Here is a 27,561-nt window from a genome sequence, read left to right as displayed (position 1 = left end):
GACAGAACAGACAAACTTTATTTCTCTGAAGAAGACCCACACTTTGGTATTTAGCATAACTAAAGGGCTAACTGTGGGGCACTGCTACCGCGCTGCTAACGACCCCATTTCTCACGTCCTGGGCGGACCTCTTCACTCATCCATCTGGTCTTTCTTCTCTTCCTTATATTCTCCTGCATCTTTCAGATTTTGGCGAGCAAACTCCTCAAAAACAAAATTTTCATCCTGAAAACTAAAATAAAACAAAGAACATTTTGATCATGGCATGTTCTTTGAAGCTTGCAGTGACATTTCGAGGAAAACAAGATCTTTGATCATCCTTTCGCAACAGAGGAACTGATCAAGAGTTTCCTACGTGAAGGAACACGGCACAATGCCATTCTCCTTGTAGCTTTTCATGCAGAAGCTCTTTAGGAAATGAAAAGAAGAGAAAATGAAGGCACCCACAGAGCAGACACACATGCCCAGGATAAGCGTGTGTATGTTGTATGAGTTGTGTGTGTCTGGGTGTGTATGCGAGCGTGCATGCCCTAGTACTAGGGAGCAAAAGGAAAACCAGGACCCAAGTCAGTATTGAGAACATGGGGTGTGTGTATGAAAAGACCCAAAAAAGGGGTTTGTGCTTGTTTTGTGCGGGTCTCAGCCTATCAATAACCAGTGTTGTGGTTGGATTGGCCCTTCTGGTTCTTACTATGATTACAAGACGCCCTTCAGCAATAACCATCCGGAAACTTTGAGAAAATAAAGGTTTATTACTTACAGGACCTGGAAAAGACACAGCACACCTGGGGCCACACAGCAAGGTCGGGGTGGAGAGACAGCACAGCACAGGCCTGGGGTTCTGCTTTTATCAGGGTTGAGGGTGGGGGCCTAGGGTTTCCAGGGCTCACTCTTTATTGGTGAGTTTAAAACATAAGAGCGGGAATTGAAAGTGCAGAAAGAGAAAAAAAAAAGTGGCTCAAATGATCTCGTATTGAAATCAAGCAAGACTAACACGATGGGGCCTCAGTGGGGAGAGACACCTGGCTCTTAGCTACCTAGTCCTGTGGCTGGCAATTGTTTATTCGAGATAGCCATCGATGCAGCGGATGCCTCGCCCATCAAAGCTTAAGTCAGGCACTTGCAAAACAAAACACAAAACAAAACACAAAACAACTGTCAGGGCTGTCACACTACAGCTGTGGAGGAGGAAGTAGCAGGACAGGGGACACTCAGGACACTGCTCACCTTTCCATGGCTGAGGCTGTGAGCATGGAACAAAGGAGAGACAGAGATGGATTAGTGTCAATTCTGTGCACCTGGAAATTTTCTTCCTTCTTTAGGTGACTTTATAGCTGGAGGCACAAAAGGCCTATATATACACGTTTCATGAGAACTGCATGTAATTCCTGCTTCTTTGCCATCTCCCGCTCACAGGGCCCTTCTCCCTGCATTTCTGACCATCACTTCCTTTCTAAGGTGCCACCACAACCCTTATCTCCCCAGACAGAACCATCCGTGGCCTCACCTTTAGGACACTTGCCCTGATTAGCCTCACCCCCTCTGATGGCGCACTTCTCTTCTCAAAGCATTTCTCTCTATGCCTCCTTTGGACCCTGTCCCCACGAGCTGTTATGACCCACACCTCAGGCCATACCTGGAACCTTCCACATCCACTAGGAGTGAATCCTGGGACTCAATGCTTAACCAGCACCCCTAGTGGCGAGGGTGGGCACTGAAGCTTGAGAACCACTCCTGGGCCCCTCAGGGATTTTTTTTGTTTTTTAAAAAAAATTTTGTTTTTTTAATTGATGTATAGTTTATTTACAATGTTGTGTTAATTTATGCAGTACAACACAGTGATTCAGTTACACATACATATATATATATATATATATATTCTTTTTCATTATAGGTTATTACAAGCTATTGAATTGTAGTTCCCTGTGCTATACAGTAGGATCTTGTTGTTTATCTATTTTATACACAGTAGTTTGTACCTACTAATCCCAAATTCCTAATTTATACCCGCCTCCGCCTCCCCGATTTCTCGTTAATGCATTGACATTTTGGGCAGAGGGCTGGGTTATATTTTCACGTACATTTTGCAGACTGAGTAATTACAAATTATTTGAGAGGTGTTTTATTTTTTTTCTTCTTTTTTTTTTTTTTGGTTTTGAGGGTTTTTTTTTTTAGCTTTCTGCTACCCACCTAGTAAAGTATTGGTGTAAACCTCCCCCCAACCCCCCCACCCCCACCGCCCCTAGGTGAGCCAGGAACAGCTAAGCAAGGTTACACAACTCCAGAGGGTTTCTCGGGAGCACCACGGAGGTGGTGGTGGTGTCCTTGACTCTCCTGCACATCTGGAAGGCAGCACCACCCAGAGGGAAGTGTCTGTGTGGGCCGCTAACCACAGGGGACCTTCAGAGAGGCTGACTCATCAAAACAACCTGCACAAGAACCATCCTGGACCCCCACGGTGCTAAGCATAAAATTATACTAAATGAGACCATCAGCCTTGAAGAGAATTCAATCAACACCCTGCATTCTGTATGGATGCTCTTGACAGGGGACAATAAAAACTTGGTAGCATTGCTATAGCGCTTATTATGTGCTAATTACATGGCCCCCGGCGCTGGCAGGGCTCCTGAACTCCAACTTACGCTTTCTCTGCTTAGACTCTATCCGTCTGGACGCAGGGAGCCAGGGACTAGGCAGGGAAGATGTGCACATGCATCTGTGAATGAAACTAGGTGACTCACATATCCCTGGAAACCAGAATTTTGAGGCCATTGGGTGATTTGTCCTTTCTCCCTGAGATCTCACGGTATAAAAGATCATTGTTTAAGTCATGATGATGTGATAGGTTCCATGTAAGGACCGTAAGAGCATACCCAGAAAAGGAGTAACTCCACTTCCCCCAGTGAAGTCATAGAGCCTGTTCACAGCTCCAGAATACAATCTGACATCAACTATGATATCTCCCCAGGTCACAGTTTGAAAACAGCCTCTTAAAATGTCCTTGAAAGGGACCAGAATGCATCTCAATCTCATATAGTTAAAAATAGTGTTTTAATGATACAAGCATAAATGAATTAAAAAAATATGGTTAGACTGTATTTTTCGCCCCAAGGGAAGGTTTTGGCAAAGCACACTGAGTATTTGAATCCAAAATATTTGGAAGAGATACTTTGAGACAAAATAGTTCTAAGGCAAATCCACAACGAATATAGGGGCTCATTCTAACGTTCAAATATCATTTCATTATCAATATAGAAAAACTCTTTATACAACATAAGAAAAAAAACCCTGCTGGTTGACACCACTTTGACTTAAAATAGTCTTAATTACCATAACTACGGAGAGTTCTCATTCATACAGCTCCATTTTTCCTTCCTGTCAACTAACCCACCTTAACAGCCAGTGGAGAATTTTTCCTCAGAATTTCTGAGATTGCACCTATATTATTTTTGCTGCTTCATTTATCTTTTTCTAGAAGAACTGTGTTGAGATTTAGCTCACATTTACAATTCACCTCTTTATGTGTACAGTCCAGTGTTTTTTAGTTCTTTCACTGAGTTGCACAACCACTGCTTCATTTACTGTTAAGGTTCACACAGGAGCCAATGAATTTACAACTCAAAGGAGCCAGGGTGCTGGGAACCCAGCCTGCCCCTCTTTCCTGGTATCTTCTGTATTCTCCTCACAACTGCCACTGGCAGGAAGACTCATCATCTTCCAAATGCCTGTTAATGTTTCCAAATGAAATGCAAAAGCCTCAGGCTGTCCAATTTATTTTTCATACAAATTTTCTTTAAATCTAAGTCCAGGTCTGTTCACAGCAAATCTTCTGCTTTTAAATCATTCCTGATAAGACCTAACAAGACGGTCCTCATCCAGGCAGGGATGCTGTGCCCCCTACACACTCACAGGAGGTGGACAAGCCCCCGGCCCACGACGAGCACTCGTTTCTGGGCAGCCCGGGCACCTTGAAGATGGCCTAGAATCTCAGCCACTTGGCAGGGCCGGTGCTCAGAGATGCGGTCAGGAGAGACTGGCAGTGACTAAATATACATCGGCAGCTGGTATAGAGAAGGCCAAGACAATGAGGGACTGACCTGGGTCCTCGGGCTGGGGGTGCATGAGACGGAACGGCACCTCAGTGGCCACCTCACTGGAAGAGAAGAAGGCAGAGCCTTGAGAACACACGCAGCTGTAAACCGCACAGCCAAGAGCCCTGGCTGTGGAGCTTCGGGAAAGATCCCCAGGCCCCAGCTGAAGGAAGACTCCGAGAGATTCAAAACAAAACAAACCAGACACCAGGAAGTGGTCAAGATGGAATTTTAAATGTAGTCCCTGGAATGTGGTAGAGAAACTCCACTTGTTTGAGGCTGGGGCAGCTGGGATTTTTAGGTCCCCCTTCCTCCTGGTTGTTAGTTTCCGAGACGTGTTATTGTGGGTGGAGGAGAGGTGAAATCCTGCAGAAAGGATAGTTTCGAAAAATATCCTTTGCAAAAATGTAACTACTTTTTACGTGTTAAATCTGTGTCAGTCTGACGTGTTGGGGGCCGGGCACACGGTCTCTTGCTGGAGAGCAGAACAGAGATGGGCAGGGTCCACCAAATTCCAGAAGCTAAAGGGCCTTGATGTGACTTGGAATTTATACCAAACAAAGTAAGGCAAGGAGTCACAAGGGGCAGAGGGGAAATCTGGACACAAGAAGAATGGAAGTTGGGGTGGAAAACAAGAGTTACTCCTTTCTCCATAAGGACCCACCGCCTCCTGCCCCAGGGTTACTGCTTCTTGTCAAAGCACATCTGTTGATAAGGTGCTCTGGACAGACCCCTGTGTGAATGGGGTCAAGGAGAGAAGGTGTGCGTACCCTGGGTTCCAAGTGAGGGGAGATGGTAAGAGTCAGTGAGGGACTATGTTTGAATGCCCGCCTCAAACATTTCTTACCTGCTGCCTCTTTGTGCATGATTTTAAAGGTAACTGTCACTATTTACGACAACCCACGTGTCCACCAACTGCTGAGTGGTTAAACAACATGTGGTCCCTCCATACAATGGAATATTTCTTGGCCATGAAAAGTAATAGAGTACTGGCACATGCTACAGCGGGAACCTTGAAAACATGATGCCAAGTGAAAGAAGCCAGTCCTAAAAGTGCAATAGGGAAGAACAGATCTGACTCCATACTGGATCTGTTTCTTTTACTTTAACCTTTGTATTCTATTGCTTGTTAATCACTAAGGGGACGTTGCCTATAAGCTTAAGTTACACATAATGGCTCATCTCTGAGACCCCTGCCCCCCAGGTAATGAGCATTAAACTAAAATACCTTTTTTAGTTCATAGGAAACACCCTGACCTGGCCCACCTGGGACTGACTGCAGGAAGGAAGAAATTAACATATCCTTTCTAGTGGTTGAGCGGAAGCAGGAGATGTTTGACTTCATTCCCTTCCCTTTTAGTATAAAAGAAGCCTGAATTCTAACTCAGGCAAGATGGTTCTTTGGGACCTTAGTCCACCATCTTCTGGGCCTGCTGGCTTTACAAACAAAGTTGCTATTCCTTGCCCCCAAAACTCAGGTCTTAATATATTGTCCTGTCATGTGGCAAGCAGTACCAGCTTAGACTCAGGAACAAAAGCACAAATATTGTCTCATTCCATTAATATAAAATATCCAGATTAGCCAAATCTACAGAGATAGAAAGCAAATTAGTGGTTTCCAGGGACCAGGGAGAGGGGAGAATGGGAGAAATGGCTTAATAGGTACAGGGTTTCCTTTTGGGGAGGTAAAAATGTACAGGGGCCGGATGGTGGTGACATGCTGAATACACTTTATGCCAATGAACTGTACACTTTTCAGTGGTTACAATGGTCAACTTCACGTTGTGTGTATTTTAACACACACACACACACACACACACACACACACACAGGCAGCTGCATGGAGAGTGCCAGTTTTCTGGATGTGTGTATGTGTATGTCCCTGCCCAGGTGCAGGCCCAGCTACAGTCACAAAGAAACATCCACAGCCTCACACCTATCAGCCAAGTTGGGCAGGGAGCATCCGGGAGGCAGGGGGCACCGTCTCCTAACACCTCTGAGCATGACTGCCGGTAAAGTGAATTTCACCATCACTATTTTGAACCCCAGGTTTGTCCCCTTCAATATCCTGGAATCAAGCAGAGAAGGCAGGTGACGAGGCTTACCTGGAGGTGAGCTCTCCCAGAAGGCTAGGAAACACAAAAGCAGACAGGGCTGTGGTGAGTGTCCACGGTGGCATCATGACCTGACTTCCCGTCACTCAGAGGCGGGGGACAGCCCAGTCACGTCCCTCACTCACAGCTTTCAGGATATTTGTACCCCTTTGTAGTCACCCCAACTATTCCTCTCTACTTTGACTTCATCTCTCAAGTGAATTAGTTAAAAAGAGGAACCACTTAGGTCCAAGACCTAATGTTCAAGAATAAACCCCGATCCAGAATTTCTTGGCCTCAAAGGTCACCGTGAAATACCTGTTATTCACTTAGCTGGATGGCTACACTCTACCCTGTTTCAGATCCTCTCAGAGAATATGAAAGAATATACTTTGAAACACACGACAAATATACACACCGTGTTAACGGAATTTGCAAAATCAACCCACGTTCTCCTTTGCTGCCCCAACCAAGATTTGGGGAAGTCTTCCTCCACTTAGACTTGTAGAACAGACGCATGAATTCGCCTCTGATGCCCGAACTACCCAAGGCTCATCAAGTAAAAGGCTGGAGCCTTTGACAATGGAATTTGGAAAGGAAAATGAGAACTTGAGTTTTTCCCTTTTGATAAGATTTTTTTTTAATGAAAGAAATTGATTTCATAGAAAATGGAAAACCATTTCCTCAGAACTCTGAGATATCTGTGCTCTTGTAGGAGGAGACTCCTCAGTCTTGTGACTGCACGTTGGGAAGGGAAGGAAAGGCCTCCCCGTTGTAGGTGGACCCCCCACCTGAGAGGCAGCTGAACGAAGAGTTCACTTCACAGCCACCATCCTTTTCTGAATGACACACTAAACTGATTTTCCTTTCTGTGCGTGTCAGCTCCCACACGTGAGCACGTGCACACCCATTTTTGCCAGGTGGCACCAACAGTGCACGTATTACGCCGGCTGCATTTCTGCTTTCCTGCCCATAATGTTACAGCAGAGGGAACTGTGAAACTAGGCAAACAGAGCCTCTCCAGGACTCTGCCCGGTAATCGGGAGACTTGGTGGACCTTTCCTGCTCTCTGTCTCGCAGTCACTCAGGAAAGGAACCGTTCAGACTGCTGAAGGCCAAGACAGAGCAGGTAGAGCACTGGGACGGGGACACTCACCCGGACACCATGAGCTTCACTTTGATTTGGTAAGACACCAGGATCCCCATGACGGTCTTATCTATGCCTTCCTTCAGGCTGCTCAGACAGAAAAGAGGAACAAGGATTTGGGGAGCAGCAGGAAACAAAGACAGGATGAATCGACCCCCCTCCTCGCGTGGGGGCATCTTCTCAGGGAGATAAGGTTCTGCCCGGTTTCTGCTGTGGACCCCTCTGGCTGGAGCGCTGGCAGGCAGCCCTGAAGTTGGGTGAACGAGGGACCTGGGGTTAGGGGTGGACTTTGCCATTAACTGACCTGGGGACCTTGGCTGGGCCTCTCGTTCTGGCAGAATCTCAGTTTCCTTATCCACATAATGAGTATAAATTCACCTTCCTCACAAAAGCGTGGAGAGACTGACGGGTTTATAAGATACTCCACGAACCACAAACATCTTTACAAATGCAGGGCACCATTGTGGGTGTTGTGACCACTACACCCTGAGTGCCTGCCTCTGGGATCTCAGTCACCCTGCTTGTCTTTCTCCCAGGCCTTCACAGACGTGCTAGGGACCTAACACACAATGTGGCACAAAACCCTCAGAAAATCCTTTGACTCCCACAATCCTGCTTTTGGCCCAATGGTCACTGACCCCACTGCTCCTCTCGGAGCTGCCAGGTCACGGAGGGCAAACACGAGAGCCTTTTCTGGATGGCGTCACCTGGAGGTGACCACTGGGGCCGTGGATCACGAGAGGGGTTGGCAGTGAAGGGCCTCAAGCCCGGGTGGCAGCTCCTGCCCCAGATACTCTGGGCTGACCAGCAGACACACGGCCAGAACAGAGCCTCAGAGGGGAGTGGGAGTGGCAGGGGTATTTGACTCAGAAGCCTCATTCGAGTTTTCACTGGATCTGCTGGCTCAGTTCAGCCCGCGGTCCCCTGAGCCAAGCAGCCGATCAGGGCTTACTTTCACTTACATGTACTTGACACCTGCGGCCACCAGGACCTCCTGTTCTCCACCTTCTCTGATGGAAATGAACAAATGACATTTCCATGACTCGTGTCCCCAGCTGCATCATCAGCTGTGTATGCTTAGGGCACTCCTCTTGCTAACGATATTTTTTCAGGCGAGAGCTGACATTTCTGGAGCACTTACCATGTGCCAGGCACTGCATTTTACATGAATTCTCTGACATCCTCATAACCCCTCTACCAGAAGGAGCTGCCGGCTCCCACACTCTACAGACGGGAAGGCTGAGGTTCTCAGGCAGCTCCAGTGACCTGCCCAGGGCGGCCCGGATGGTGAGCAGTAGGGCTGGGGCTGGGCACAAGGCTGTCTCCAGAGCCCATGGCTGGAACGGCTATGTCGCACTGGGGGTGGGATGGGGTCCCCGCTTGGGCCAATGAGTCTGTGCTCCAGTCCGCCAGCCACCACGCTGCAGGTGCACATCGGCGGGCCCAGGGGTGGGACGAGAAAGGGGAGGGGACCAGAGCCACCCCAGCCCTGGGGCTCGGGGCTCACATGGTGCTGGAGGCCAGATTCGTGTCCTCGTGCTTGATCTTCCCGTCCAGGGCGATGCCCCTTCTTTCGCGGTTGTTAGCCAGCAAGGGCACCAGCGTCAGAGTCGTGGTCAAAGTGCTGTTTGGTGGCACTTTTTCACTGCAGGAAGAAAGACGGACAGGAGATTTGGCTAACTGTCCTTTCAGCCTTAAGGCCACCATTGCCCCCACAAGGCCCTGTCTACCATCAAGCATGTTCCAGAACCCACGTTCCTTGCAACTCATTGGAAAGATACTTCCGGTGCCTGGGCATTTGCCTTATGAGAAGGAGAACAGCATTAGTAACGTCTCAAGTCAGGCCGGCAGCAACATTAGAACATTTCCTCAAGTCCCTCAGCTGCTCTAATTGCTGAGTTTCTAGAATGTTCTGTGGGGTGAGGTGAGACCGACTGGCCCAAGAATCGGGGACCACACCCAGTCTCCTCCTGAGACTTCCTGAACCCTGTGGTGTGCTGCAGGGCCATCTGGCCACTGCCAGCAATAAGCCCAGGCTGGAGTCACCTGTTACTGAAAACTGTCCCTTTTTGGAGGATCAGCATGTGCCCAGCCCAGTGCAGACTGGGTGGCTTTGGGTTCAAGGCACAGGCTCTCTCTTCCCCGGGGTCTCCTCCACTGTCATCTGGGTGGTGGGTTCCCAGCATCTGACAGACACAGGGAACCCCTACCAAAGGGTGGCTCCGGGGACCTGGGATGCAGCTGAGCACATGGCAGCCTGGTCTCTCCAAGGCGGGCAGCACCCCCAGCTCACTGAGCAGTGTCTGAAGCCGGAGAGTTGGCTCTGCCACTCAGCCATGTGCTGACCCCAGGCCCGTGCCAAGAGCAACCGAACAGCCTCACGTCCTCTCTGACCGCAGAGCCCAGGCAAGCCAGCAGCCGGTGTCCATGCTCCTGGCACACCCTCCATCCTTGTGCCCAGCCAGGAGAAGGCAGGGCCCCGAAAACACTGCCCAGGAGCCAGCCTCGGGCCCTTTCCTCAGCCTGCTCCGAGACAGAGTGGGAGCGTCACTGCCACCCTCGGAAAAGCTCCCCTACTCCATCTCCCTGGTGTAACTTCTCCCACCTCCAACTGCGTGTGTAAGGAGGCTCCGAGCATGCCATTTATAGAACCCTGCTTGAGCCCAAGGCAGCCCACATCTTTGCATCAGGCTGTGGGTGGAAACTCTCTTAATCAGCTTGGTTTGGGCCTCAGAGTGACAGAAAAATTACATTGCAAAGGCAACTGTAGTAGAAAGAGCCCCTGGGGTTTGGCTTAGATGATGGCCTGTCCTACAGCAGAGCTTGCCGAAGGCCGGTGCCAAGGCCCTGGGGCCGAAGCCCAGTCTGGCCACCTCCTACTGCTTCAGGACCCGGCACTGGCTGGTGGGTAGCAGCCCAGGCATCAGGTCTGACCTGGTTCCCGGGAGGCCTGCCCACCAGAGCCCCAGAAGCCCCAGCTTTCAGTCTCCCTGCCTCCCACCTTTGAGGCTATCTGAGGATGGTTCCCAGCCTCTTGGGAATCTTTGGTCCAAAATGTACCCAAGAGCTGAAGAGAGGACCAGATAGTGGGATATATTAGGTGAAAACTCAGTCGGGGACCATTTTGTTGGGCATATGCCAAAAGGTGAACTAGGAAGACTCCGGGGACACAAGCATGTGCACGGATGCAGACTGAAAGGTAGAACAGACCCCAGGCCTGGCCCCAAGGAGGCGGTCAGTGAGTTACGGTTCTTTCCTCCCTCCCTCCCATCTAGACCTCGCTTAAACTTAGGTCAGGATCCGCTTTAAGTAATAGTTTATCCCAAAAGCGCCTTTTAAATATTATGTAACGTTCTCCTGCTGAATCAGCCATCTTTCCTCACATCCCTCCCATCTTTCTCTAACCGTGGAAGTACTTTTTGCACACAACGGTGCTTAGAAAAGAGGAAAGACCTTCCCAAACCGCCCTCTCTGGGGGGAGGTGTGACCCCAGAAGCCTGTGGGGTAGATGAACCTGACTGCCTGGCACGGAGCAGACTCAGCCACGTCTCACCCTCTACCATAAGGAAGCCATCCCAGGAGTCCTAGTTGCTTTAGATTTAATAAAGGGAGAAAAGTCACTCACGACAACCGGCTGAGAACTGATACAACATTCTAATCCAGTTGTCACTGGTACCAGATTCTCAAATTGAGGAGAAGATCAAAAGGTAGAGAACCCTCGCCTGGCCCGACGGACCATTTGATTATCTGCTCGGGGGCAGAAACAGCATCAAACTCCTACAAACTTAAGGATCAAGAGAAAGTTCCAACAGGTCCCAGTGACATGTCAACCTTTATTTGTCTCCTCTCCATCACTCCTTAGCTTGTCCCATCTCTCAGAACTCTTGGGAGTGAAAACAGAATTGAGATGCTAACTTTCTTTGCAGCCCCTGAAGTGAGAAAAGGGGAAAGAAGTGAAAAGCGGGGGAGGGAGTTGAGTGCTCTACTTCCTTCCTTCTTGAGCGATGACCAAAAGGGGAACAGGACAAAGAAGCTGGGGCCGCCCAGGAAGCAGAACCCCAACCGGCTACTCACTGTGATTCCTCGGTGGCCACCGGCTTGATGTAATAATCACTCGAGTAGAGAACCACGTTGGCCACTTGTTCCACTGCAAAAGAAGGACAGGGGTGGGTGACTTGATATGGTCCCCATGTGTCGCATGGTGCTTTGCGTGGACACGGTTGGTCTTCCCTCTCTAACAGCCATTTGACTGTACCGCTCAGGTGTAGCTTTTAGGCTGAGATTTCTGATCTGTCCTCAGACCACCTCCGTTCACCAACAACCTGCTCTGTGTCAGCCGCACATGAGCCAGTCTCCTAAAACCTTGCCTCCTGGGGACCTCTCCTGCCTGCTGAGCTCATGGGCACGTCCCTGGGTACCTTTCCAAGGTACACAAGCTTCCAGTGTCCAGAATTCACCATTTGCTCTCTTTCCCCAGATGCACCCCTCTCCAACATTCTCTGTCTCATTTAATGAGCATCTCCTTCCGGGCGTCCAAGCTGGAAACCATCAGGAGGCAGCACAGGATTGATTCATGGGTGTAGCATGGGAGGGTGGGCCCTGGAGTTAGACTATTTGGGCTCAAATCCCAGCTTAGCCATCAGCTGTGGGGTTAATTACTGAGCTCCTCTAAGCCTCCAATTTCCCATCAGCAAAATGGGAGTGATCATTGCATCTAATTTATATGATTGTTGTCATGATTTAAAAGGTTATTTTTAATATCCATTAAAATCAAATTTGAAGTGGTAGAGCGCATACTTAGCATGCGCGAGGTGCTGGGTTCAATCCCCAGTACCTCCTCCAAAAACAAACAAGCAAACAAACCTAATTAACCCCTCCCTAAAAATCAAATTTGAGAATTAAAAAGAAAAAATTTGTGTGAAGCACTCAGCACAGTGCTGGGTCTACAGAAAGTTCTCATCATCTTGCTTCAGAAATTTAACAGCTTCTTTCAAAAATTAGGAGCTTTGAAGTTAGGATTCATAAAACTTTGAGAAATAATTTAAGATCTGAGTATCAAATGATACTTTCTTAATCCTGCTGCTTTACAGAATACCATTATTGGATACCACATACAACATGCTAAATAAATAACACCAGATCCTAAAAAGACTTAAAAGCATATGAACTAAACCAACATAAAATAAAGCCATAAATTAAACATGTATAGTAGCATCAAGAAAAGTCTAGAATTTTCTAGTATGCATGTATCAGATCCCTGAGACTTATCGATGACGGACAAAAGGGGAAGAGGAAAGTGTGTGTGACACTTAGGGTGACCAACCATCCTGGTCTGCCTGGGACTGGCCCTGTTTTAGCACTGAAAGTCCTGTGTCCTTGGTCCTGGTCAACCCAGGATGGTCAATCACTCTAAGACACTGTAACTCTAACTTTGTCTCAGTCATCCAGTGTTCAAGTGAGAAATGAACGCAGAGGTATCCCTCCCAGGTCATTCTATTGTGTCTTTTTTATGCCACCCATGTAAGCCCAAGAGCTAGGGGCATCCCCTGCACTTTGATGCCCTTTGGGCTGAGGACGTGTGTTAAGATCAGCACGTGGGAGGCACCCCTCCTGCAGTACTCGGGAGGCTCGGCCATCACGTCATGGTGACAGCAGTAGCAGCAGGGACGGTGGGGATTTACAATTTACCAAGCACTTCCTATGTGCTCAGTTGAGCCCAGGGCCCCCCCCACCACAACCCTCTGCAGAAAGAAACCTCCCCACTCTTCCCCCGAGACCTGGTGCAGGGGCCCCTCCAGGAAGTTGTGACAAGGAAGGATGAAAAATGGCCTGTCGGGGATGTGTCTGGGTACAAAGGACAGCCCTAAGCTGGGCACGAGGCTGCAGGAGATGACACTGAAGGGCCTTCCTCCTCTGAGGTCCTGCTGTCATGGCAACAGAGGCAAACACACAGCTCTAAGGACCCAGGAGGGCCTTACTGACCAGAGGAGAGACCCTGGGGAAATACTACCAGGTTGGGAAATTTTGGAAGACTCTGCCATCCAGCTTTGAGCAGCAGGCCCTACCTAGCGCTTTAATCTTCTTCACCGTCTTCTCTGTGTTATTGGTCACGGTCACTGTCACAGGAATGGGCTCCCCATGGTAATAGATCTGAAAAAGTTAGCAGATGAGTCAGAAAAGGGGAAGAGAGTGTGGTTACGTCTTTCTAAATTTATCTCAGTCCTTCAACTGGAGTGAAAGAGGCTGAAATCCCACACTTTCAAGGAAGACAAGGTGACAGCACCATGTTTCCTGCAGAGAAGGGCCTGGAGCACACTCTGCCTGGTCTGCGGGAGGCTGAGGTGGATAAAGGGGGCTCTGGGCCCAACACTCGAGTCCTAGGAGTCCTGCAGAGTTAGCTCCGGGGGTCCCGAGTGGAATCATGAGGTTATTTGGGGCAGAATGAGTGAAATGAGGGGAAGTCAGTGAGGGAGCTCAGGGGTAGGGCTTGCTCAGGAGTGACGCCATGTGACCTGGGCCCAGGTGGGTGTGTCCTTGCACACACATACACACACACGCATGCATACACAGTCTGCTGGGCTCTTGCCAACATGTGTGCACGATCTGTTGACCAGAGGGACCAGAAGCAGCCTTGGCCAGGGGTTCTCCACCTTTTTTGGCCATGACATTCACACAGGACACAGTCACCTTCTCACTGTGACTGCAGAACTCAAGTCTGTGGGGAAGTGAACAGTGTGTAATACCACACCCATTGGTGCCACACTAGTAAGGAGGTCCCGGGGGGCAGAGATGGGGCAGAGAGCCCTGGCCCGGGGTGTATGAAAACTGCCAGCCCCTCCCCGGTTGTCGGGACCCAAGGCAAGGGGAATGCAGGCCAGTTTCTGCTCTAAGGGTCACCTTCACTGACTGCAGATGATGAAAAAAGCCAGTCATTCTCAAACGTTGGTACTTTAACTATGGCTCCACCTGGCTGCCCGCAGGACACCCACCGCTGAGGGCCCATGACACTCACCTCTTTGCTGAGGGAGACGGTCAAGTGCAGGGGCTTGTCGGACATGAAGAACTGCCAGGCGGCCTCCGCTCGGGGCTGGGGACCCATCTCGGGCGGCGCGTGCTGCACCTTCCGGATCAGCAGACGCACGGAGCTCCTGCGGACAAGGCGTCACAGACGGTTCCCGGGTCAGCGCCTGGGCTTCCTCAGGATGGTCCTCCAGGCCCCCTTCCCATCCTCAGGCTGGGGTTCCTCGGGGATGCACCCACGGACCCCACAAGGACCAGAAGTGGGACCAAGCCTGGGGGGCGGGCCTGGCTAGTGGCATGGGGCCAGACAGCTCCCAGGGGGTCCCTCTCACCCTGTGAGGACCCTGGCTCAGCCTTCTCTCAGGGGACACTGATGTGGGCACGTGTGGCTCTGTGACATGCTTCCAAGCTCTCCACCAGGGTGACGCAATGTCGCGAGCGTCACTTGGTGTGCATGTTGAGTAAGAGGAGAAAGTGCTGAGGGCGCAGATAGAAACCTTGTTCAGGAACAAGGAAAACGAACGCCAGGGCCTGGGAGGATGGGAGGAAAGGGAGTCACTGCTTAACGGGCAGTTTCTGTTAAGAAACTGTTTAAGAGTTTCTGTTTGGGGTGATGACAGGGTTTGGGGTATAGATGGAGCTATACACAGTGAGAGTGCTGTAACTGGTCACACAGCAGAGTGGATATACTTAATGCCACCAACAGGGGAGGGTATAGCTCAAGTGGTAGAGTGTGTGCTCAGCATGCACAAGGTCCTGGGTTCAATTCCCAGTACCTCCTCTAAAAAAAAAATAAGTAAACCTAATTATCTCCTCCACCCCAAAAAATAAGTTAAAAAAATAAAATAAAGTTAATGCCACTGAATTGTACACTTGACAATGGTTAAAATGGTAAACTTCATGTTAGGTATATTTTACCACAATAAAGAAATTACAAAAACTAAAGAAAGAGGGAATCTGTGGGCTTTTAAGGGCTTACATGAGCCCTTGAGGTTGTAACTCCCCTGTCATTTTCTTTTGTTTTTTTTTCCCGCCAGATGGTCAGCCATTGGCCCCACCCTGAGTGTGGACAGTTTGTCATGATGGTCCTGACCTGCCGAGGCCCCATTCCCTCGGCCACGTTGGCCCTGTGGGGAGATTTCATCGCTCAGACGTAAAGCGAGGGTGGTGTCTTATCCCCACACCTTCCCCCAGACCCCTCACCCGTTCCCACGACTACACTCTTACTTCTTGGGGATTTTGTCCTCTTCAGTGTTTTTGCTGTCTGTGGCAAAGGCTTTGACCTCGAAGTCGACCCCGCAGCACTACAGGGAGCGAGAGAACAGGCAGGGCGGCGGTCAGCACCTCCCTCCTGGGGCTGGGGTGGGGGTCACACCTCATTCGGGGGTTGTTATGTGGCACCCTCTTCTTTGTCTGAACCATATTGTTTTTAGGGTTGCGCCATCGAGACTGGATTTTGAAGGGTGCTAGTGATGAAATAATGGCATTAGCACGAGGAGAGGCCCCAGGAGCCAAGGCCCCAGACAAAGGGGCACCACCTGCAGAAGGTGCCCCCTCTCCAGAAGCTGCAGAGCGTGACTCACGCACCCTGGCTGGTCCTCGCCTCCCACCACCTCGCACAGCATGCAGCCCACCCCCCATTTAGTTGTCCTTCTCAGAAGTGACCCTGCGTGCACGTTACTGACGGCCCACTGCCTACAGCAGGGGGCAGGCGCCGAGCCCACAGGGCCATCAGGGGTCCACAGGCGCCCGTGCTGGGGCTCCAAGGCCCTGACCCAGTGGGCAGCTGCTGTTTGGCTACAGCCAACTGTGGCCAAGCTGCCCCGGGGACCCGGTGCCAGCAGCTCTCCCAACTTTTGAAAAGATGCTGGAAGTGGGGCTTGGAGTGAAGCCTCCTGATTTTTAAATTAAGTAAATAAAAAAATGTCACATGCATCTGCCAGCACCTTCACCGCTCAGCTGGTGCACAAATTCCTCTAGCATGGGGCCAGTCCTCTCCCACGTTAACACGCGGGGGGGCGGGGGGCCCCCCAGCTGCCCCCAAGGCCAACAGTAGCATGTAAGCCACAGTCCTGCTGGTTCTGCAAAACTGTGGAATTGCGACAACTCTAAAATCTGGGTAGAAAATAAATACACATCATCACCTACCATCAGCTGGGGTTGTTAGTCATGCAACCTCTCCGCTCTGCCCCCACCGCCAACTCCCACTGGCGGCTGCTCCCTGCCCCAGCCACACCCTGTCCCTGTCCACCCTGGGCACGTGATCGTCTCTCTTTCTGAAACGCTAATGGTTTTCTCTCTCTTTTTATATTTGACCAACTCTGTATTCTCCTAGCCCCACCGCAAAGGCCTTTCGGCTGGGAGGCCCGAGGTCCCCAGGGAGGCAGACGCTCCCCACCCGCTGCACTACCCCCTCCTCTCCTGGGATGGGGGGAGGGTGGCACTTTGGCTGGTACAGGGTCCCCCATTTAGATCGAGTGACCTCCTCCACCTTGCTGCCCACACCCCTGCTTTCCTGGCCCAGTGGTGTTCAAGTGTTTCAGGCTGCGGCCCAGTAAGAAGCAAAGCTCATGGCGCGGCCCGGTAAACAGATGCGCACACGGACAACAACCCTCGTGAAATAACCCTCAGCCGAGCCGCGTGCAATGCACTCTGAGGTTTCCCTTCTCTTGTACTTCCTGCTGCTCTGTTTTTCTTAGTTGCCATTCCTGATCCACTGCACTGATTTTACAAGCCACGCATGGGGCAGGACCCCCACGTTGAAAATCACTGCCCTGGACCCGCCATAATCCAGGCACAGCCCTGCCCTCCTCTGCCCTCGCTTCCTTTGTTGTTTAATTTTTTGGCTCCTTCGCTCATGATTCCCTCAGGCCTATGAGCCCTGGTCCCCGCACCTCCCTCCTCTTGTTCTCAGCCATCCTCCTGGGTCCACCATGGTCACCACTGTCTTGCACACACTCGGCCCCCTTGCCTCCCTGCTTCAGAGCTCGTGCTCGGCCCAAGCTCGCTCACGGCTCAGCGGCGAGAGTGCGATTCTGGAAACCCAAGTCAGAACCAATTGTTCAGAGCCCGCCAGTGGCTCCCAATCTCACTCAGAAAAAGTCCCGGTCCCCTTGATGGTCTACAAGGCCCTTCATGACCTGACCGCCCCTCCCCAGTCCTCTCTGACCTGCTTCCACGATCACCCCTGCTCCCCCCACTCCACATGCAGCCTCTGTGCTGCCACCAGAACACACCATGAATGGAGTTCCCTCTGCGTGGAAGGTTTTCCCCGAGGACAAGAAGCCGTTTGCCCTGTTGGAGCAGCCTTCCTTAGACACCCCGGACAAGCACCACCAGGAACCCCATGAGCTCTCACAAGCCTCTTGTTCTCCATGACGTCTCTGTCCTCGGACGGGCCCTGTACTTACTTGTCACTTGGTTTTTGTAGACAAGTAAGAGGCTCATTATACTCTTTCTACTTTTGTGCATGTCTGTAATTTTCCACAATAAAAGACTATTTTAAAAAGCCTTTTGAAGGAATGAATGTATCCCTAGCATTTCTTTCTTTCTGTTCAATGGAGGTGCTGGGGATTGAACCCAGGACCTCATGCATGCTAAGCACACACTCTACCACTGAGCTACACCCTCCCCTCCGTTCCCTGGCATTTCTTCTGGAACTGACCTTCCCCACATCTTGCGGAGCTGGCTGCAGCATCACCGAACAGGGCAAGTAGTCAGGAAACTGTGGAAAGAAACAACACATCATTGATTTCAGACTGTTGTTCCATGTATATTACACACTCATCTTACAAAAATGAGGAGAAGCAAAAAGAAAAACAGGTCCACGTCCGTTCCCAGCAACTGGAGTGGCATTAACACAGCCTTCCAAGGGGCCCATGTCACCCAGACACACAAACGTGTCTGTGCCTGTGTGTGTTTTATGGAAATGGGACCAAATGCCGCACACGTCCTGCCATCTGGTTTGCTCATGTCACTAACCCTAACCCTGCTCTGGATGCATAGGACCATTTTCCCATGCCCTGAGGTGTCGTTCTGCACCCCAATTTTTAGGGCACCAAAACAGCACATTGAATTCAGCCAGTCCCCCTTGTTGTCTGCCCTTCATCAAATGGTCTTTACTCTGTTGCTGTTATAAACAAGGCTGCATAAATAGCTTTCATCTGCCTTAGCACAGGTTTGCTCAATTCACTCCATAGGCCACACTGTTCAAAAGGGAATTGTCAGAGGGGAGGGTATAGCTTAGTGGCAGAATGCATGCCTAGCGTACATTGAGGTTGTGGGTTCAATCCCCAGTACCTCCATTAAAAAAGTAAATAATAAACCCCAAAAAAGAACAAAATAAAATAACAAAAAAAGTTTTAAAAAGAAAGAAAAGAATTGTCAGGTCAAAATCACAATCTAAAGGTTCTGAAACACCATATCTCCAAAAAGTTATGTCACTTGGAACTCCCAGGACCACAAATCTTTAAGTGATTTAAAAAAAAAAAAGGTTGTGATAAAATATACGTAACATAAAACTGACTATTTTAAGCGTACAGCTCAGTGGCATTAAAGTGCATTCCTATGCTTCTGTGATAATCCCCACCACCCACGTCCAGAACTTTTTCATCACCCCAAGCTGAAGCTCTGTACCCGCAAAGCATTAATTCCCCAAATCCCCACCCCCGATTCCCTGGAGACCACCAGTCCACTGTCTGTCTATATGAATCTGACTCCTCTAGCCCCTCATACATGTGGAACCACACAGTATTATTGGTCCTTATGGGACTGGGACTTTCACTTAGCATAATGTTTTCAAGCTTCATTCATGTTGTAGCTTGTGCCAGAATTTCCTTCCCTTTTAAGGCTGAACCATATAACTTTGGAGGACTATATCATCTTAAGACCATAAACACGTGAGTGAAGAGGGTAGCAGCAGCTAGCCCCACACCGAGTTCAGGCCCAAGTCTTCAGAGACAGGAACGCTGACCCCGTGGGTAGCCAAATTCCAGCAGGAGAGACTTGGGCCTCGAGAAGGATGACCCACTGAGCTGTGGTCAAGGCTACAGACATCTTATTTCACTAAGATCTCCGGTCTCACAGGGAACTCTTTCCTGCTTGGAACTCCTCCGGGCCAACTGAGGAGCACTTCTTTCTTTTTATAGATGAGCAAGTGAAGGCATAACATGCACGTATAATTAGGTGGTCGGATACAGGGAAATATTTAAACCGTAGGTTGAAACGGTGACTTCAGAGGCTGGGAGGCTATTTTCAAGGACTTAAAAAAAGACAATCACAGCCCGTGCAATCTAGAATTTCCTCCAAGGGTACAATTTGAAGGCCCGCAAATGTGAAGTCGTTACCCTGGCCCCTTTCCTTCGCTGCCCATCCCATTACAAGGTGCCGTGGTGAGGGGACCAGGCTGGGAAGTGGAGGGGAGGGGTATCACCCACCGTGAGCAGGAAGGGGTACGTGTGGCCCCCCAGCTTCTTGATCAGGCTCTCCTGCAGCTTCGTGGAGGCACCTGAGGCCCCCACAGGAGGGAACACCTGGACCTGGGAGAAGTACAGGTCCCTGCGGAAGGTCAGGCCGATCACGTCAATGTCCTCCTGGCCGTAGCGGAAGGCGCAGGTCAGAGAGACGTACACTGGAAGGGAGACGGAGGGGGTCGGCGTGGCGCCCCTGCCCGGGCCGAGTGGGCCTGGAGCAGACCCTGCCACTGCCTGCCAGTCTCGGCATCGCACCTTCAGCAGCTGGAGGGGGCGGACTTGAGAGCCTTACCACCCCACTGGCCCACAAGCTTCTGGAGAACCAGCACCTTGCCTATGGCTTGTGTTAACTGCTCTAAAGGGCTATGTTGGAGGGCTGGGAAGCTCCTTCCATGAGCCACATTATTTTGCCTCCTAACTGCACTGGTTCCCCATCCTCCCACCTCCTCCTTTTGGCCCACCGGCTCAGCGACCCAGGAATGAGGTTGCCTGGTCCTGAGGGCAGGAGGCCTGGATGGAGTTGAGAGTGAAAGTAAGAAGCAGAGGGACAGAGCACAAGAGGGGCAAAACAGACGTGGGCCTGAGCTGGACGCGGGCCTGAGAGGGGAGCTGGCCGGGGCTGGTGGATCAGAAGGAGAGGTGAAGTCAACTCCGAGTGGAAATCTGTCTTTTCACATTGCTCAGGACCTTACTGAACTTCCTTTAAATCAAAACTTGGGAAAATTCAGTGTGATTAAACAGATGTAAACGATGCCCCTAGTGGACGAAGAGAATTAAATGAAACTACACGTTTGGAGGATGGACTGTTTACACCCGTTATTAATGTGGTAAATAAAACCACCCAGGGTGCATTATTCTTGAGCGGAAAGCATGCAGAAGTGGACCCCAAAGTCTTCGGTAGCTGTTGACTGAGGATTTTGTCTGTGTCCGCCCCAGAGATAACTGGCCCTCGCCGCTAAGTTCAGAAGAGCCACTCATCACTCCCTTATCCTCCATCAATGATTGTCAGAGGTGGCTGCTCAGAGATCACCTAGCTTTACACCCCCCTCTACAGGCAGCGCTTTCCTGGCCCAGGGTGTGGGTTTTCCGGGCTGGGACCAGGCTCCTCCAGGTGTAAGAGGAGCAGGGCACGCAGGAAACAAGGCAGCAGAGGGGGGCGATTTTCAGCCTGTTTCTGCCTCGTCCCCTCGACGCTGATGGCCCTACACCCGATATTCTCCGTGGCATATCCAGGGTTAGGAACAATGCCTTGTTGTTTATTTAGAACGGAAGGCATATTTAGAACGGAACTGAGTCAGTGACATTATCCTAAGGAAAACACGAATGTGCGCTCACTCAGTGTTCACAACTGTGATTAGTACCAAATTGCTCGCCACACGCTTCACAGCTGCCATCTTTGAGGGTGCTGTGCGGCCGTGGACCAGAACCACAGAGGACGCTTGAACAACTCGGCCTTCCAGCGGCCTCAATTCCTTGCTTTTCAGACAAACCCACCAAGGAGCCCTCCTGGGTCTGCCCAGCACAGAACGACAGGGCCAGCGGCCCAGGGCTCTGGGCTCCATCTGCCCGGAAGGAGGACAAGCAGCTCCCCCATCTTCACTTCATCTGAAAGATGGGGCCCATGCACTCTGGTGCGGACAGGGCCCGTGTCCTGAGGATTATACGAGGGCACGCAGGCGAAGGGGCCTGGCAGCGAGAGTGCACGTGCCGCGCCCCCTTCCCAGAGCCAGCCGGACCAGACCCCCGGCCCACGGAGGACGAGAGGCTCCTCTCACCTCTCTTTCCCTTCACGAGCTCTGGATCCACCAACACAACACCATCTAAACCGAAAGAGAGACAACAGTGAGGATGGAGACACAGGAGAGCCTGAGGCTTCTTTAAGCGTGTATGTGTATACACATCGCACGGAACCCATGTTCATTACAGGAGACTTAGAAAGGGAAGCTCAGCAAAGAGAAAGCAAGTCACCCACATCCCCACTACCCAGAGACACCCACGGTCAGGATGTTAGCACAGCACGTTTTTCCACGCGTATATACACCTCCATGACTGTTCTTACTAAAGAAGTGAGACCCCGCTACACATACTGTTCAGTTAACTGCTTTCCTCACTCAACTATAAATTGCAAACTTCTGTGCATACACGTACGCCCACATGTAACACGTATCAGTGATTTCAATGGCCACGATTTCCTCCGTGGAATGGATGCACTATAAATTATTTCATTAACCCCCTCTTGTCAGGGCACTTAGGATGCTTCCAATTTTCCACATTGTAATTAATATTTTAGTGAAAATCCTTACATATAAATCTTTATCTCTATCTATGGTAGAACTGAATTTGGCTTTTGATAACACACTACCAAATGAACTTCCAGAAAGGGTTTTGCTGAAGGACACTCTCATCCTTGTGCCTAAACATGCCAGTCTTTCACACTTTTTAAAAAAAGAACGATTCAAGTTGAAGTAATTATAGATACACAGGAAGTTGCAAGTACAGAGAGGTCTGCATGTGCCCTTCATCCAGTCTCTTCCAATTGTTACATCTTAGATAATTATAGTACAATCTCAAAGCCAGGAAGCCACCATGGGTACAATGTGTGTGTAGTTCCAAGTCGTTTTATCACAAGGAGACTTGCGGAACTACCACTGCTGTCTGGATGCAGCACTCTTCCCTCCTCACAAAGCTCTCCCTCTGGGCTATCCCTTTGTGGTCTCTCCCAGCTGCCTCCCCCCACCCCATCCTTAGCCTCCACAATTCAGTTTTCCTTTTCTGTGACGTTATCATCTCAAGGACGCTTTGTAAATGGAATCATACAGTACAGAGCCCCTAGGGATTGGCTTTTCCCACTCATCGTAGTGCCCTCGAGACCTATGAGCTGTTGCATGGATCTGCAGCTCCTTCTTTTCCACTGCTGAGCACTATTTCATGGCATCAATGTGCCCCAGCATGTTTAACCTTCGCCACCTACTGAGAGACACTGGTTCTTTCCAGTTTAGGGCTCTTACAGATAAAGCTGCTGTGAACAATCACATACAAGTTTTCCTGTGGATAAAAGTTTTCACTTCTCTGGGACAAGTGTCCTGGAATGCAGTTGCTGGGTCATATGATAAGTATATGTTTAGCTTTCAAAGAAACTGCCAAACTGTTTTCCAGAGTGGCTGTTCTATCTTACATTCCCACCAGCAATGTCTGAGGAATCCAATTTCTCTACATCCTTGCCATCACGTTTTAATTGTAGCCTTCTGATGGGCATATTTCACCGTGGTTTTAATTTGCATTTCCCCAGTGCCTAATGATGTCGAACATTCTTCTGTGTGCTCATTCGCCACTTGCATATTTTCTTTGGTGAAATGCTTTTTCATGTTGTTTGTCTATTTTCTAATTGGACTTCGTGATTTTTTTTTTCTGACTGGTGATTTTTAAGTGTTCTTTATATACTCCAGAAATGAATCCTTTGTTTCTCCCACACTCTTTAAAATTGTTTTCAATCAGCCAGTGGCACCTTGCTGATGTTTTCATTTGCATTTCTTTGATTAGATTATTAGCGAAGCCAATTATTATTTATTTTTAAACACCTTTATTGTGGTATGATTTCTATACAGTAAACGGCACATAGTTCAGAGGTACAATTTGATTAATTTTGATAGATGTATACGTCAATGAAACCACCACCACAATCAAGACACAAAGCTGATTTTTAAAAACGCAAAACTAGCACTTCTTGTCTGATGACTTAAAGGAAAAGCAGCATTAAAGTCTCGCTCCAAACTCAACTTACCCACAGGCTCTACTTGGTCAACATGGTCTATGTAGTCCCTCTTCCCCAGGTAGATGGTCACCTGTGGAAAGGACAGGTACGGATTCTAAATGGCCAAAGAACACTAAGGTATTCGTGTTAAAAATCAGCAACATTAAAAAATATAATTAGCAACAACTGTACATTTTGACTAGTCTTGAGAAGAGGAACCGCCTGGCTCTGCAGCTTATCCATCACTTCCTCTCTTCCTGCTCGGCTCTAGGCAGAGATGATGGATTGCAGGCAAGGTGTGATCTTTCCTCAGCCCCATAAATCCGCTCCAAGGAATTCTTCCCAACCCTTAGGATAGTTCTCATTCCCCCCACCTTTTCCCATCAAGCCCAGGTTTGATATTAACCAGGTAAACTTGTATTAATTGATGATACTTTAGTGGAATGTTATACCTACTCAAATGAGGCTCCTCCTATTCATTTGCATGTGAAGCCTTTCATGTCTAGCTGTAAATGAAAGGTTTTTCCTCCTTGTTAGAAGAGTTTCTGGACTAATCAAAGAGGCAGATGTTCTGGATCCCCTGAGATCCTATCAGGTGAGCATCTATACAGATAAATCTGAACCCATGCCCTGAAGAGGGCAGGGGGTAGTGGGTGGGGCAAGATGACCATTGTCCCAGCCCTCGTCCTGTCTGTCCATTTTCAATGCCCCTGGCAGCAAAGATCTCTTTACCAACCCGAGTTGGTACATGGGTCGGGTTTACCAGCACTCACCACTTTAACCCATGGGACTGTGAATGCTTTGATGGTAAGAATTCTGTCCTTCATCCATCTTTCAGCCATCCCAGTATCTTGGACAGTATCTGGTACATACAGGAATTTAATCAACATTTGCTAAGCACACCAATGAGTGAGTACACGGACTCTGGCTAGCCCTCTTCTTCCCTAAGCCTCTAGAATTCATGCTTTTATTTCTGTGAACACTCAAAACAATTTTTGTTAGTATTAAATCATCTCCTCCGTCTACCCCCTCAGAGCAGTACCCTGGAGTGAATGCCTATGGCTTCTTGGTTAGTCGTGTTACTGATGCTGAAACAGACGAAGGACAGTGTAGCCAGGGACCGGGATGGGCCTGGGGTACGCTGGGGGTGAAAGGATGCTTTCTGGGGAAAAAAATTCAACGTGTACAAAGCCCAGAGCCAAGAGCATGCTTCTGGAACTGACAACAGTTTCATCTAAAGGTAAATGGCCATCTAATGGGGATGTGAACTGAGGCCAGGGTCTCACAGGGTCTCACAGGACTTGACCCCCAAAGAATCAAAGCCGTGGAAGCATTTGAAGCAGAGGAAAGGCCTGCAGTTAAATGCCATTTAGAGTGCTTGTCGTGGACCAGACACCAAGCTACGTGCGCTGACAGCACATTTTCATTTAATCCCACAACTACTCTGTGAGCTAGGAATTAAGCCCTTTTGACAGAGGAGAACACTGAGACTTTGATTGCATTGGCAGCAAAGTGGAGAAGGAGCCAGGAAGGCAGCTGCTAGTGGTTGGGAGGAGGGAGGACTGAGGAGTGAACGGGAGGGAAGAAGGCAGGTGGAGAGAGATGTCTTCTTCTTTTTCAAGCTTTGGTGAAGGAAGGAGAGATAGAAAGGGGCCGGGGTCAAGAGGAGTTTGTCGTTCTCTACCACCGTTGTTACTGTTTTTAAGATGCATGAGGTGGGTACTTGTTTATGTGCTCAAGCCAAGGACACGTAGAGAGGGAGAGGCTGCAGATAACCCCGGAGGGAGGCTGATGGTGGAGGACCCTAAGGAGATGGTGGACCTTGAGACCCAGGGTGCAAGAAGCATGAACCTCAGCTGGGAGCAGCAGCACCTCTTCTGCTGCAATTGGAAGGGGCAGAAAGGGACAGGAGCAGGTACAGAAGTGGGGCTGAATGATGCCAGGCGACAGCTGACCTGCAGCTCGCACACCCGACAGCCACATGCCCCATCTTCCTGGATAAAAGTCACCAATTGTGTCCTGCACCACCATCCCCATGTGGTTGTGTGCTAAGAGGAGGCCACCCCAGAGGATGATTCTTTTTTCTTTTTCAGTTTTATTGAGCTATAATCGACATATTGTATAAGTTTAAGGTGCACGGCATAATGATGTATGTATAAATTGCAAAGTGATAATCACAATAAATTTAGCTAACATCCATCACAGAGGATGATTCTTGATTGGCCTGATCCAATTCCTTTGTCTCGGGATGGGCTTAAGGTGGGCATGTGACCCAGTTTTGACCAGTGAGCTATGAGAGAAGTCTGCTGGAGAAATGCTTCCTCATTCTGAGGAAAGGAAAAGCAACGGACTTTTCTTCTTCTCGCAGGAAGTGAGGGTGAGACACCTGAAGCTGGGGCAGTGCTCTTGCCACCACCTGGAGGATGACGATCATGGAAGAGGGAGGAGTAGAGAGAATCACAGAGAAATGGACTGGGGCCCCAGCCCACCATGCCGGAGCCATCCACGAGTTGCAGTTGAAATGATCCTAATATGTGAGGCATTAATTGATGGATTATGGATACAACAATTCTAAATTTCTCAGGTCAAAGGTTGTCTGTTTAGGAAGAGAAAAGTGAGAAGATGATATGATCCAGCATAAGTGGTTTGTCTCTTCTTTTGCCAGAAGTCAGGATAAAGTTCATTGGAAAGACACAGGTTGGAAGAGAGTTTGGAGAGTGAAAGGCTGAGGGGTACCCAACTGTCACCCCAAAGATCAGAGTTCTTGATGAAGAGGGTGGCGGTCCTTAGCAAGAACACAAGAGGGCAGAGAGTATCCGTGCAGAGCCTGACTCTCTGGTGTGGCCTGACAGGCATCAGAGTTTCTTTCGGGCCCAGTGTAGGCGCCGTGAGTCAGCGGAAGAATGATCTAGATCCACACTGTCCAGTACGGTAGCTACTAGTTACAGGTGGCCACTGACACTTGAAATATGGCCATTCCAAACTGACACGTGCTATAAATAGAATACACACCAGATTTCAACCATTTAGAAAATTAAGGTAAAATGTATCATCAATAATTTCTCCATCATTCACACATTGAAATGATAGGGTTTTTTTTTTGATATATTGGGTTAAATAAATTATAGTATTAAAATGAATTCCCCTTGCTTCTTCTTAATTTTTTTAATGTGGCTACTAGAAAATTTACAATTAGATACGCAGCTTGCATTTGATGATGTTGCATTAGATTGTCTGCCCCTAAGAAGCCATCGACTGCAGGAGAGAGGCCCTCCATTGGGTCTTCAAGGCCAGGAAGTTCATGGGCACATCTAGACCATCGAATGTGCCCCTAATGGAGCCAACAGTGGCATCGTCTCTGCCGAGTATGCAGGGTGCCAGGATATCGGTGGCCATGCAGCTGCAGTGCAGGGTGGTAGAAAAGGAGCAGCTGGGGATGCTCCCTTAGCCAGTGGTCCTGGAGGCCCAGCAGGCTTTGAGAACATGGCAGCTGGGGTGGGTGCACAGAACATAGAGAGTTGCATTGATCCAGTGTTAGGTCTTTCCCCAGGCAGGTAAGTGAGATGATAGAAAAAGAGCTGAGTGAGTTACAGGTATCAACAAAACAGTGTTTGAAATGGTAAGTGGGTCATGGGTTCAAGGCCAGCTAGGAAAAGAAGTAAAATTGGAGGTGAGGGGCTGGGGACTGAGAGATTAGGAGAAAATTAAGGGTCTTGGGACTAAAGTCTTGTTGAGATCAAAGAGAAGCTGTATTTCTGCAAGTCACTCATTCATTCACTTATATCTCATTCATCATCCATCTGAGACAGAGATGGAATATAGACATATAGTTTCCATTGACCTTATGGGGTTTTCATGTTGATTCATCGAAAAGCTCCTTAAAAAAAATTATTTCCATCAAGCCCCTCACTTCCGTACCACTTACCGATTTGTCCCGGGAGATCTTCTTGAAGATAACGTGGTTTGGTTTGGTGGCCTGCATGTTGGC

At 49.3% G+C, this 27,561-nt stretch overlaps 1 protein-coding gene across 1 annotated transcript; it reads right to left on the bottom strand.

The window, feature by feature from the left end:
* Positions 1-27,561, bottom strand: SAG (S-antigen visual arrestin). The gene is made up of 15 exons (XM_074364508.1): positions 27,499-27,561; positions 23,604-23,664; positions 21,598-21,642; positions 19,787-19,980; positions 18,016-18,075; positions 15,579-15,655; positions 14,344-14,479; positions 13,397-13,481; positions 11,406-11,478; positions 8,839-8,976; positions 7,341-7,418; positions 6,197-6,220; positions 4,098-4,153; positions 1,228-1,237; positions 1-232 (listed from the first exon to the last, which is right to left on the bottom strand). Exons 1-15 carry the CDS (start codon positions 27,553-27,555, stop codon positions 133-135), a joined length of 1,194 nt encoding a protein of 397 aa, XP_074220609.1. The 5' UTR covers positions 27,556-27,561; the 3' UTR covers positions 1-132.

Source organism: Camelus bactrianus, chromosome 5, assembly GCF_048773025.1.
Source record: "Camelus bactrianus isolate YW-2024 breed Bactrian camel chromosome 5, ASM4877302v1, whole genome shotgun sequence".
NCBI classification, from domain to species: Eukaryota; Metazoa; Chordata; class Mammalia; order Artiodactyla; family Camelidae; genus Camelus; species Camelus bactrianus.
This window is presented reverse-complemented; position numbering and strand designations above follow the sequence as displayed.